We start from the raw sequence: 12,516 nt of genomic DNA on the forward strand, positions 1-12,516 counted from the left end.
ATGAGATAGCATTTATCGAGATGCCGAAGAAACTCATCTTCCCATTGATGAAGATCAATGATGGAATGGTGGATCCAAATGATCACATTGCAAGCTACAAACAAAGGATATCACTGTCGTGATCCCTTACGAATTGTGCGAGGCTTGTATGTGTAAGAGGTTCAAATTCAGCTTGGTAGAGCCAACCCTCCAATGGTATACAAATATACCTAATAACTTTATCTCTCCTCTTTTTCTCAATTAGTTGACATTTTTGTAGAACAATTCGTAAGTGGTAGGAAGTTGGAAAAGCTCTCAGATGACCTCTATAGAATTCGTCAGAGAAGAGGAAAGTAGCTGAAGGGGTACATCGCACTATTTAATGTCGAGAAAGTGTCAATCATGGCTTGCAACCTCGACTCCGCTATAGCAACGTTTAGAAAAAGTTTGTTGGTTGTCTCTGATTTGTACAAAGGAACTAATAAAGGGAACAATGGAGAATGTGTTTACCAAAGCATGGGCACAAATCAAGTTAGAGGGGAACAAATTGAAGAGATCCTCCCAAGCATCCTATTCATATTTTAGGGAAAGTAGAAGTTCAAGGGGAGTTGAACTCAAGTTGAATTCCTATCATGAGCCATGTCTAACTAACTTGTAGGAATAAAGGCCGGTAAGAAAATATGCGACAATTCCAAGGGACAACATAATAAAAAATTTGTTACAATTTAACCTTAATTATTAAGAAAAAAATCCAATGACTATTGTGCTAATCTTAGTAAATTCAAAGAACAACCATGCTAAAATCCCTTTGTTTAATATTCTTTCATATTATATAATTTCTTAATTTTGCTTTTTTTTTTGGTTATTTTTTTAGTCAACTATATACTTTACACAAACCATTACTATATATATTTATTTTGGATGTAGTCTCTACAATAGTTATATTTAAGTAACTTTGTACTTACATACGAATTTTTACATAAAATTATGTAATTATAGATTTTTACATATAATTGATATAATTACATATATATTGTAAGTTTATATTATTTGAGTATAACGTATATATATATATAAATATTATGTGTATTATTAATATAATATGATGCAACTTGTCACGAAAGAGGACAATATCCTACGTCTATATATTATAAAGATCACTTTTATGAATTTTTTATGAATTTTACTGTATACAAAGTAATACTGTAAACATTAAAAAAAATCGTTTTAGAGGGAACAAAAACAAAATCTTCTTAAAAGATAAATAAATAAATTTTAATTCTAATTATATTTTATTTAAAAAAATACTTTCAAGTATCTGTAACTTTAATTACATACTACAATGTGATGTATAAAAAAAATTAAAATAACTAATTTTACTTGTATTCTTTTTTTAGGATTTAGTTGAATTGAGAACATAAATTATCATATAATATTATAAATATTTTGTGTACTAATTTCTGCATGCATTTACTAAAGAATTTCTAGATATTTTATAGTTGATAAACATAACGGTATTTTTTTTTTCAAGGAAGAGGGACACTATATATATACTTTTTTTTTTTTTTGAGATGTTAAAAAAAAAATATATATATATATATACATTAATATGAATGTATCCTTCAAATTGCTCCCAAGGACATAAATGTTGGAAACAAAATATAGCCCAAAGCTTTCTAATTAGTAGTGCCTTTCTAGGGTCAACATCGTATTGGTGCCTAATGTATGTTTTGTTGACTTTTCAATGGTTCAATGTAAATAACTACTAGATCAATATCGCGCCGCCATCTTAGAGTGATAGGATAGGATAATTATTCTTCTGAACTTTGTAAAGATTAAGGTTAACTCATTCTAAAATAATATATTCAACTCCAAATAAAGAAAGATTAAATAAGAAGTAATGTGGATAGAAAATTCACATTCATATATAATTCCTCCAAAATACATGGAGAGAGAAAGAGAGGATTACATATCAAATGATGAGTACTACAAGTAACACTACAACATCAACAAATGTCAGCAAACGTGTAAATCATAATAACTAAGGAGAAAGAGGCCTAAAACCCACTTTAGAAACCCCATTTCCCAAATGGGATTTTTGCCCATTAAATAAATAAAAAACATTCTTCATCACTTGGAAAGAAGATGACCAAAACCAATACTCCAAGCCAAATCAAGAATTAACAACAAATGGGGCATTGGACCAAACCATTCTCATTACACTCAACACATCTCACCATCATAATCTTCCTCCGCTGCTGCTTCTGCTTCTCGTCCAAAACCTTACAGCTCCCATTACAAGCCATACACATGACAAATCTAAAGCCAGCACAACCTTCACAACCGCCGCCTAAAGCACTTTGCGGTATCCCATCAAACAAAGCACCCAACTTTCCTTCTTCCTCCAACTTCACAACCTGTTCAGCTCCCCCGATTAATCTACCTTTGACAAAAACCAATGGAACTTTCACTTGTGTTTTTCCCATTAGCTTCCTAAGTTCTTCCTTAAACCCCGAATCCATGGATATGTCGCGTTCCAACACGTGTATGAGGTGAGACTCAATGATCGATCTCACTTTGTTGCAATCCTCGAAAGTTTTCCTAATTCCCCTAAGTGTTGTGGTGTAAATCACCACGGCATTCTCTCCCCCCTTCGGGCAATTCTTAGTGAAAGATTGTAGTAGATTAGTAGTACTACTCTCCAAAGTCCTCGTTTTTCTCCGAGCTTTATTAGGCGATGGAGACACCATTCTCTTGATTTGCTCTCCTTCAACATTCAACTCTTTCTCGTAAGAAGCTACTAAATCTGGATCAAACAAAGGACTAAAGCTGTCCCTTTTCGGAGACCCTTTTGCCTGAAAACTCAAACTCAACACTGCCTTGGAAGATTTCTCACTGGAATTTCTCACTTTCAGTACCCCTCTGGGACTGTAATCTGACCGAACCACATAACCACTACCAACGGCGCCTTTATTATTCTCTTTCCCTCCCCCTCCTCCGACACTCTTTGACTTTCTCGGCGAACCAATCTGATTCAAGAACTTCAATGGACTTTTCGGATCCATATCCGCGAACCCACGAAGAAGAATAGCACGAGTTTTTGGACTCTTCTTGACTTGATTCGAAATGGGCATTCCTTCTTCTAAATCTTCCATAAGCTCCCAAGCATTAATAACCTCTGGCTTGTTTTCTCGAGTCGGCGACCTCTGAACTTTTTTAGTAATCTCCGTAACAACAGAGTCTTTAATGGGTTGCTTCCCATTGTCAAGATTAAGAACCCCATAAGTGCTTGAAGTCAGAGAAACAACATGGTTCATGTAGTCGCCGCCATTGTTGAGTATGATATCTCGCTTAAGCTCTTTCTTGAAGAGCTTGGATGAAACGCAACCCATTGATGAGTTGGGTCTACTTCTTCTTCTTCTCTGTGTATTTTTGTTTCGGTTATCGGGAGTTGAGATTGGGATTTGAAGAGAAATGGCCTAAAAAGCAGACAACATTGGGGAAGTTTTTACTTTTTTTGAATGTTTAACGGTTACCTTGTTCCTTCAACGGGCCCCAACGGTCCGATAATTCGAATCGGGGGTTATTAATTCGTTGTGAAGAATTTTTGTACGAACCCCTCAAGTCTTCACTTATTACATTAGTATCTGCCTCATATCTTTTGTTATTTTGCACATGACCCATCCATTAAAATATTTTTCTTCGTTTACACCCTCAGTGTCACTATTTATTTTCTCTATTGCTTTCGTTTAGGAAATATTATTGGGGACACTTTTAGTAAGGCCATATTTGTTGATGCAGTCCAAATTTTTTTTCCGACCGAGCATCATTAATTTTGCATATGGTAGTTACATACAATACACTGCATATATACGGTATTGTAGCTACGACATCTCTATATTTTTTTTTATATATATATATATATATTATTATATTATATTTATAATATTTAAATATATTATCATTTATGTTAATAAAGTTTAGAAATGGGTTTATTTCGTGTGAATTTATTTTGAGTGGGTTAAATTGTGTATAAAAGTGTTATTAATTTTTTTAATTACATTTTAATTAAATTTTTGTATAATTTTTAACTTTTTAGTTAATATTTATACTTATAAGAAAATGAAGATTAACATTGAAATTAATTGAAGAAACATCTAACAAAGTACAATAAAACATTATTATAAACTTAAAACATTAGAAAATTGTTACACCCAAATTTTGACACCATCATAAATGAGCCTCAAGATATAGGCTCGTAAAGCGTAAGCTCGAAAATAACAAGCAGTGGCTGGACACTTCTATAAATTTGCATGATTCCTGACTTGTTATTGTTGGCGATCAAGCACAAGTTCAGAAGGCTCGAGCTTAAGCATCAAGCTCGAAAGAATGAATCTTCTTCGATGCATATGGGTGTTATTCCTTAGTTGTAAGCTCGAAGACGTTGGTCTCCGAAGATTGAGCTCGATGAGATCACTGGCTAAAGAGGAGGTTGCCTAGAATAACGAGCTCGAAGTGTTGGTCGATAGCGTGAAAAACTTGCGTTTGAGGTCAGCAACGCGTTTTGCACACGACAACTGTTAGGAGATCCTTATTCCTTAGGGATTTGTTGTTATTCGATATTAAATTCCAATTATCATGGGATATTATGTAATTAATGCATTTATTTGTATTTATTTCAAATTTGAATTGTAACTTCCTGAAATAAGGGGAAAATATTCTGTCAACCAGGTCTATAAATAGCCTGGGGAATTTCATATGTAGGGACGCACAAAATTGTACTGAGAATACTCTGTTGAATTGCTTTGAAAAAGCTTTGAGAGAGTGTCACGAATCAATAATATCGACTCGTAAACTAGGCAAATTTTAACTGTTGAACCACGTAAAAATCCTACTGTTCTTTCCTTATTTCTTAAATCATTATTTAGTGCTTTTTTGATTTAAGTTGACGAAAAACGGCGTCAACAGTTTGGTGCTTTCATTGAGAGCATTAAGCAAATCTTTGGATTTTTTAGTCAAAAACCTCCTGAATTACCAATGGCCACCGCGAACAATCCATGTGCTAGTGGGCGACCATTGCCCCAAATACCTGAGGAGCAAACTCCTCACACTAAAGATTACCCACAGAGACCTGGGAAACAACCAATGACAGACCACGACCCAAACGAGGGGAGTGCATCTTCTGACTCCCAGGGACCGCCTGCTCCCAGGCCTGACGAGGACCTCTACTATATTCCTGAGAGGTATATCCCCATTGTTGAACTGGAGAATCTCCAACTGCACCAACAATTGGTAGGGGCCACAAGGCGCAATGAAGAATTGGCCAGACAAGTCGCTGAGGTCCAGGCACCACCCTGAAGGCCCAGAGGATGTCCCCGTGGGAGCACGACCGCTAGGAGGGCAGGACAAGGGGCTCAGTAGGCTCAACCAAGGCCCAGGGCAAACACTGGCGATGAACGCCCTAGAAGGAATACTAAAACCAATACTACTGACAACCCGATTGTGGAGGTAACTCCAGGAACAGGGAATAACCAAGCTCATCCAACAACTCGGAGCTTTAACCCTAAATTTGTCAGGAACAACCCGGAACCTATCCGGGCCAATTCTGGGTCTTCTAGGCCCAACAATCGGAGGCCACCACCATCGCTTATAAGGCATCCGCCATCTCCTATAAGACACCATTCACCACTCTGAGAGGCACCCCAGCCAGCTCCTCATAGGAACCAGGCAGGGGAACCTACACCACAAAAGCCATCACGCAGTGGCAGCCGAGATGAGAGCCACCGAACCTGACCTAGACATGGGGGCAAGAGAGAGGCGGCTTGAGGACATAGGGCTGCCCAACCAGCAGGAGGCCACATGTCATGATCGCAAACAACTGGAGCAAGAAGGCCAATGGAAGATCCACCTCGTAACCACCGATCCCATCAACCAGAAAGACATGTTAGTTTTATGAGTGGGAGCTTAGACCTCACTAGGTTTGTAAGCGTATAAGATATTGAACCCAGGAATACTGGGAATTATGGCAATAATCCTGATCATTTGAACCAGAACTGGGGCCAATCCCACAAACCCTGATTTACGCGATCATTTGAACAGCCAAAAAGAACCTGTACAGCCGAAATATGTGAATCAGTATAACCCTATGCTGGGACAGGGACCTGAAGTTTTTATAAACAATAACTAGCTCCCCCAAGCACAAGCTCAGCCTCCAGTGGACTTGGTCCAGGAGAGAGTTAACCAGCTCGAAAGAGCATTCAGGCTCCTCCAAGATGAAAGGAACATAGACAAGGTTGGCGACTCCGATGAGGAGCTCGAGCCTTTCGCTCCACATATTTCCAATATGCCATTCCCTCATGGATTAAAGATACCCCACGTAGATCCCTTTGATGGGAACTCAAACCCATATAGCCACCTGAGCACATTCAATACCATCATGTGAGCCAGCAACGTTGGTTACGAGCTCAGGTGTATGGTATTTCCAACCACTATGATAGGACCAGGAAAAAACTGTTTCGAAAAATTTAGAAGACATTCGATCTCTTCTTGGGATCAGTTAGCAAAGGAATTCAAAAATCAGTTCAAGGCCATGGTAGGCGTCAGGCCTGAAGCCTCGACCTTAACCAATGTCAAACAGCAGTCGGGAGAATCGTTGAAAAGTTACCTCGCAAGGTTTAACATAGAGGTGGCACGAGCCCGCAATGTCGACGACAGTGGTCACCTTATGGTTGTATGAGCTGGTATATTACCAGGGAGTCCCCTTTGGGATGATATGCAGAGAAAATCGATAAGGACAATAACCGAGTTCAATAAAAGGGCCCGTAGATTTGTCAATGTAGAAGAGGCGAGGTCAATATTAAAACTGACCCCTCAACCCATAACTACAACGACGAATGTTAACTCAGCCTCGACCTCGGCTACCCCATCGACATCACAACCCTCAAGAGATAACCCTTCAAAAAGGAAGAAAAATGAAGGGAATAACTCTGAGGCAAATGAGGGAAAAAGAATAAGGGAGACAAGTATTTCTCCGTTTATACCGTTTACACCGAGCTCAATGAGACTCGTGAGAATATCTTCCTCGCAAATGAGAATTAGGTCCCATTCAGACGACCTGACCCAACGTGTAACCAGAAGGCAAAGAGAGACTCTGACAAGTACTGCAGATTCCACAGGGACGACAGACATACCACTGATGAGTGTCGACAACTAAAACACAAGATTGAAGGCTTGATCTTGAGTGGATATTTTAGACAATATATAAGAAACTGGAATACTAATCAAGCATCGTCTGGGTAGAGGGCAGCGTCTGCACAACCTGCCCCGCAGAATAACAATTCTTGAGCAAGGGAGGATGTGGTAACCATCTCTGGGGGATTGCACCTTGTCGGATCGGACAGAAATGCCCAAAAGAGATATGTAAACGAGCTCAAGACTGGGGATGGTTCTCCCTACGAACCTGAACCACGAGCTCCAAAGCAACAAAGGGTTGAATCTCAACCCATTACTTTTACAGAAGATGATGCCTCGCATGTCCAGTTTCCCCATAACGATCCCCTGGTCATCACACTTCAGCTCGCGAACAAAAGGGTGCGCAGATTCCTGATAGATAACAAGAGCTCTGTTAATATCCTTTATAAGGCCACTCTAGAAAATATGGGACTCGTGCTTCAAGATTTGAAAGCCTGTGCAGCAACATTGTATGAATTTTCAGGGGAAGGGATTACTTGTATGGGATCCATCGAGCTCCCTGTAACCTTGGCAGACTAACCAGTCTCGGTAACCAAAATGATGGAGTTCGTGGTGGTGGACACCCCGTCGGCCTACAACGTATTGCTCAGGAGACCGGCCCTGATTGGGCTAGGAGCAGTGTCGTCTGTTAGGCATTTGGCAGTCAAGTTCCCAACGTCTAGTGGCATCGGGACGCTAAAGGGAAACCAGCTCGCCACACGGGAATGCTATAGCATTTCCATGAGAGGAAAAAACAAAACAAGTGCACAAACACTTGTAGTTATTCAGGAGAAGGACGGATCCATCTTCGAGATAGAAGAAGAGATTGATCCTAGGGTTGAAGAAAAGGTCGATCTCGAACCATTGGAGGAGCTTGAAGAAGTAAAGCTCGATGATAAAGATACCACGGGGGTGGTAAAAATAGGGAAAAATCTTTCCGAAAAAGCAAAATAGCAATTAACTTGCTTTTTGAAAGAAAACCAGGATGTGTTTGCATGGTCGCACTCGGATATGGTAGGGATTAGTCCAAGTGTTGTGAGCCATGTACTCAACATAGATAAGAGCTTCCCCCTGAAGCAACAAAATAGGAGGCTCTTGGATGACGATAGAAAGAAAGCCCTAAAAGAGGAGGTCGAAAGGTTAAAAGCAAATCGGTTTATCTGAGATGCTTTTTATCCTGATTGGATAGCCAACCCTATGCTGGTCCCGAAGCCCAACGGCAAATGGCGAACCTACATCGACTATGCAGACCTCAACAAGGCATGCCCCAAGGATTGCTTTCCCTTGCCTCGAATCGACCAGCTCGTAGATGCCACTGCAGGCCACGACATAATGTCATTCATGGATGCTTATTATGGATATAACCAGATAGCCATGCATGCGCCCGACCAAGAACATAAGAGCTTCGTGAGCGACAAGGGCTTGTACTGATACAACGTAATGTCTTTCGGGGCTCAAAAATGCTGGAGCCACATACCAAAGATTGGTAAATAGGATGTTCGCTGAGCAGATAGGGAATAACATGGAAGTTTATGTGGATGATATGTTAGTCAAATCCAAACATAACAGTAACCATGTAGACGATCTCGCTGAATGTTTTATTGTACTCCGAAAATACAATATGAGAATCAACCCACAAAAATGCTCATTCGGAGTATCCTCGGGTAAGTTTCTTGGATTCATAGTGAATGCTTGGGGTATAGAGGCTAATCTTGACAAGATCAAAGCGTTAATTGATAGGCCTTCACCTTGAAAACATAAAGATGTTCAGAGCTTAACTGGATGAATGGTGGCCTTAAGTAGGTTTATCTCAAAATCTACGGACTGATGTCTCCCTGATAAACGAGTTTTAGGCTCGTTTATGGTTCTAGTTTTTAGGTTATTTTTCTTTAGTTAGGATTGTTTTATTTCGGATTTATGCTCGTTTGTTCTTGTTTCAGGGTAATTGACGTTAAGTGTTGCAAATATTGAAAAGGAGCGAAAATGGAATGAAATTGAGACGGATTTGTGACTTTTGGGTGTTTCTGTAAGTAGCGCTACAGCGCTACCTTGGGAGCGCTGTAGCGCTAGGAAGAATTCTTGAAGAGCTTCAGCACTGACTTAAGCGCTACAGCGCTACAACATCAGCGCTACAGCGCTGGGAAGCAGTTTTCAAGAAGATAGTTCCTGACTTTAGCGCTATAGCGCTACCAAAAGAGCGCTACAGCGCTGGTGCCTAGTTTTTCCCCGTTTTGTTTCTGAGTTTAGCGCTACAGCGCTACAATGGTAGCGCTATAGCGCTGGGGTCGCGATTTCTGGCATAATTGGTTATTTTTGATGGGCAATTCAGTCTTTTCCAGAGGGAATTTTCAGTAGGGTTTTTGGGAGTCATATAGGTGACTGAGAGAGACTAACAAAGGAGACGACGACGGTTGGAGTAAGAACACCATATTGGAGGATTCATCCCTGAATTTTCATCATCTTTTTCTGTCAATTTTCATGTTTGTAATTGAATTATCTTAGTGCTAGAATGAATATCATAGGCTAAATTTTCTTTTAGGGCTTTTATGTGAATCTTTTGGAAACCCTTGTTATGGTTTAATGCAAAATTGTTATTCTTCTTCATCTCTTTCAATTCCTTGCAATCTATGTTAATTGTGCGATTATTGATTGATCACCTCTAATTGCTATTTTATGAATCAAATTGAAATCTGAAAAGTGAAATTTGATATGCTTTGATTGTTTGGATGCAAATTTAATTTAGAACGAAAGTATCTAGGTTATTTGCTTATTTTCTGAGTTGTGTGGCTAATGCCCTCTACATGATTCAACTTACCATAGATATATAGGAAGTTGTCATTTAGATTGAATTTCATAAGTCTTGACCAGATTATGAATTGTTGTTGCAACTTATTCTTGAATAGAGAAAATGAGATATAGATGCTTGCATTAGGAAATAACAGGGTGGAAAAATAGAGAATCATAATTGTCCTAATTGTGTTTTCTTTGTTAATTTGTTTAAGTCTTCACTGCGCTTTGTTAGTATTTTTCTTAGTTTAAAATCTCTGATAATTGTTTCATCAAATAGAATTAAAGGATTAATTGATTGGTAATTGATAAATTAGTCCTTGAGGACGATACTCGGTTTTTACCATTTTTATTACGAATTGCGACTGTGTGCACTTGCATAGCTATAAATTTCGCAACAAGTTTTTGGCGCCGTTGCCGGGGACTGAAAATTATCAATATCAGTCTAATTAATTTTTATTCTAATTTGATTTTTATTTCTCTCGTTTTTAATCTGTTTAGTTGCTTAATTTGTCTATCTCAGGTGAATTTTGGTATATGCGTGGCAGAAAAGGAAAAGCCACACTTGTTCCTCTGAATCCCGAGATCGAAAAGTCTTGCAATCAAATCAGAAAGAATAAGAGAGAGACCCAGAATTCTGTGAAGATGGCACAGAATGATGGGGATGGCAGGAATGGTATAAATCCAGGAGTTGTCCAAGGGGTTCAGGCTCAGACCAACGCTGAGAGGAGTCTGAGAGATTATGTGCTACCCACTCTGACGGGAGTACAAAATAGTATACGCCCACCAGCTGTAGAGGCCAACAACTTCGAAATCAAGCCTGCTATTTTACAAATGGTGCAGTCCTCTATGCAATTCAATGGGTTGCCCTCTGAAGATCCTCACACCCATTTGTCCAACTTCCTGGAGTTGTGTGGAACCTTCAAATATAATGGGGTGAGTGATGACGCAATCAAGCTTAGGCTCTTCCCATTTTCTCTAAGGGACAGAGCTAAAAGTTGGCTGAATTCTCTGCAGCCAAACTCCATTGTCACTTGGCAAGATCTGGCTCAGAAATTTTTATCCAAATTCTTCCCTCCGTCAAAGGCTGCTAAACTGAGGGGAGAGATAAATAACTTTTGCCAGAATGACGGGGAGTCACTGTATGAAGCTTGGGAACGGTTTAAGGAACTCCTGAGAAGATGTCCTCATCATGGCATTGAACAGTGGATGCTAGTACAGAATTTCTACAATGGTTTATGTCCAACAACCAGAACTATTATAGATGCTGCAGCAGGTGGTACTTTTATGAGCAAGAGTGCAGCTGGTGCTTATGAGCTGCTGGAGGACATGGCTACAAACAACCATCAGTGGTCAGAGGAAAGATCATCAGGAGTTAGAAAGGTAGCTGGGGTGCATGAGCTAGATGCGATTACTGCTTTAACAGCGCAAGTAGCCTCTTTGACCAAGCAGTTGCAACAGAGTAGTATGTCTGCTAATGCGGTTCAGATGGCAGTGAGGTGTGAAATGTGTGGTGGTGCTCATTCTTTCGATCAGTGCCCTATCTGTAATAATAACACCCCAATGGATCATGCCCAAGTTCAAGCGGTGGGAAATTTTCAGAGGCCACTCAATAACCCATTCTCCAACAACTACAATCCAGGGTGGCGAAATCATCCAAATTTTTCGTGGAAGAATAATCAAGGCCAACAACCTCAGTTTCAGGGACAATTTCAGAATAACATGCCTCAGCCACCTATGAATCAAGCTTCGTCATCAATGCAGCCTAGGCCTCCACAATCAATGCCTCAACCTGAGAGACCTAATGAACTGCAAGCTGCCCTGTTGACTCTTACTAACACTCAGACTCAATTTATGACTGAGACAAGATCCTCCATTCGAAACCTTGAGACACAGGTTGGGCAGTTGGCCAATATGCTCAATAACAGACCTCAGGGAAACTTGCCTAGTAATACTGAAGTCAACCCCAAGGAGCAAGTTCAGGCAATTACTCTGAGGAGTAGGAAGCAAACAGAGCAGCCTAGACCTCCACAGGCAGTAGTTCAGAAAAAAGAGATGGGTGCACAGTCTGATTCAGAAAGGGTTACTGAAGACCAACAGAAGTCAGAACAGAGTCCCCCAATTGTCATTGAGCAGCCAGTTAGAGTTCCATACCCTCAGAGGTTTAGAAAGACTACCCTTGATAAACAGTTTTCTAAGTTTCTTGAGGTGTTTAAAAAGCTGCACATAAACATTCCTTTTGCGGAGGCCTTGGAGCAGATGCCCAGTTATGTTAAGTTCATGAAGGAGATTCTGTCAAAGAAAAGGAGAATGGAGGACTATGAGACTGTAGCACTCACTGAAGAGTGCAGCGCTATTTTACAAAGGAAGTTACCCCAAAAGCTAAGAGATTCGGGGAGTTTCACCATACCTTGCACCATTGGCAAGTTTGAATGCAAGCACGCCTTATGTGATCTGGGGGCAAGTATCAATCTGATGCCCTTATCTGTGTTTAAAAGACTTGGTTTGGGGGAGGCAAAA

The 12,516-nt window shown here is 39.9% G+C and overlaps 1 protein-coding gene and 1 non-coding gene across 2 annotated transcripts; both read right to left on the reverse strand.

Moving 5' to 3' along the window:
- Positions 1 to 1,865: 1,865 nt before the first annotated feature.
- Positions 1,866 to 3,491, reverse strand: LOC133823917 (uncharacterized protein At3g28850). Its single transcript, XM_062256770.1, has one exon. It carries the CDS (start codon positions 3,369 to 3,371, stop codon positions 2,160 to 2,162), a length of 1,212 nt encoding a protein of 403 aa, XP_062112754.1. The 5' UTR covers positions 3,372 to 3,491; the 3' UTR covers positions 1,866 to 2,159.
- A 7,597-nt stretch (positions 3,492 to 11,088) lies between these two features.
- On the reverse strand, positions 11,089 to 11,195 carry LOC133827806 (small nucleolar RNA R71). Its single transcript, XR_009890456.1, has one exon. It is a non-coding gene; the product is annotated as a small nucleolar RNA R71 (small nucleolar RNA).
- Positions 11,196 to 12,516: the final 1,321 nt, after the last annotated feature.

Source organism: Humulus lupulus, chromosome 3, assembly GCF_963169125.1.
Source record: "Humulus lupulus chromosome 3, drHumLupu1.1, whole genome shotgun sequence".
Lineage (NCBI taxonomy): Eukaryota > Viridiplantae > Streptophyta > Magnoliopsida > Rosales > Cannabaceae > Humulus > Humulus lupulus.

Coding starts and splice junctions, on each gene's coding strand:
- LOC133823917 (XM_062256770.1), bottom strand. CDS start 3,371: ATGGGTTGCGTTTCATCCAAGCTCTTCAAGAAAGAGCTTAAGCGAGAT.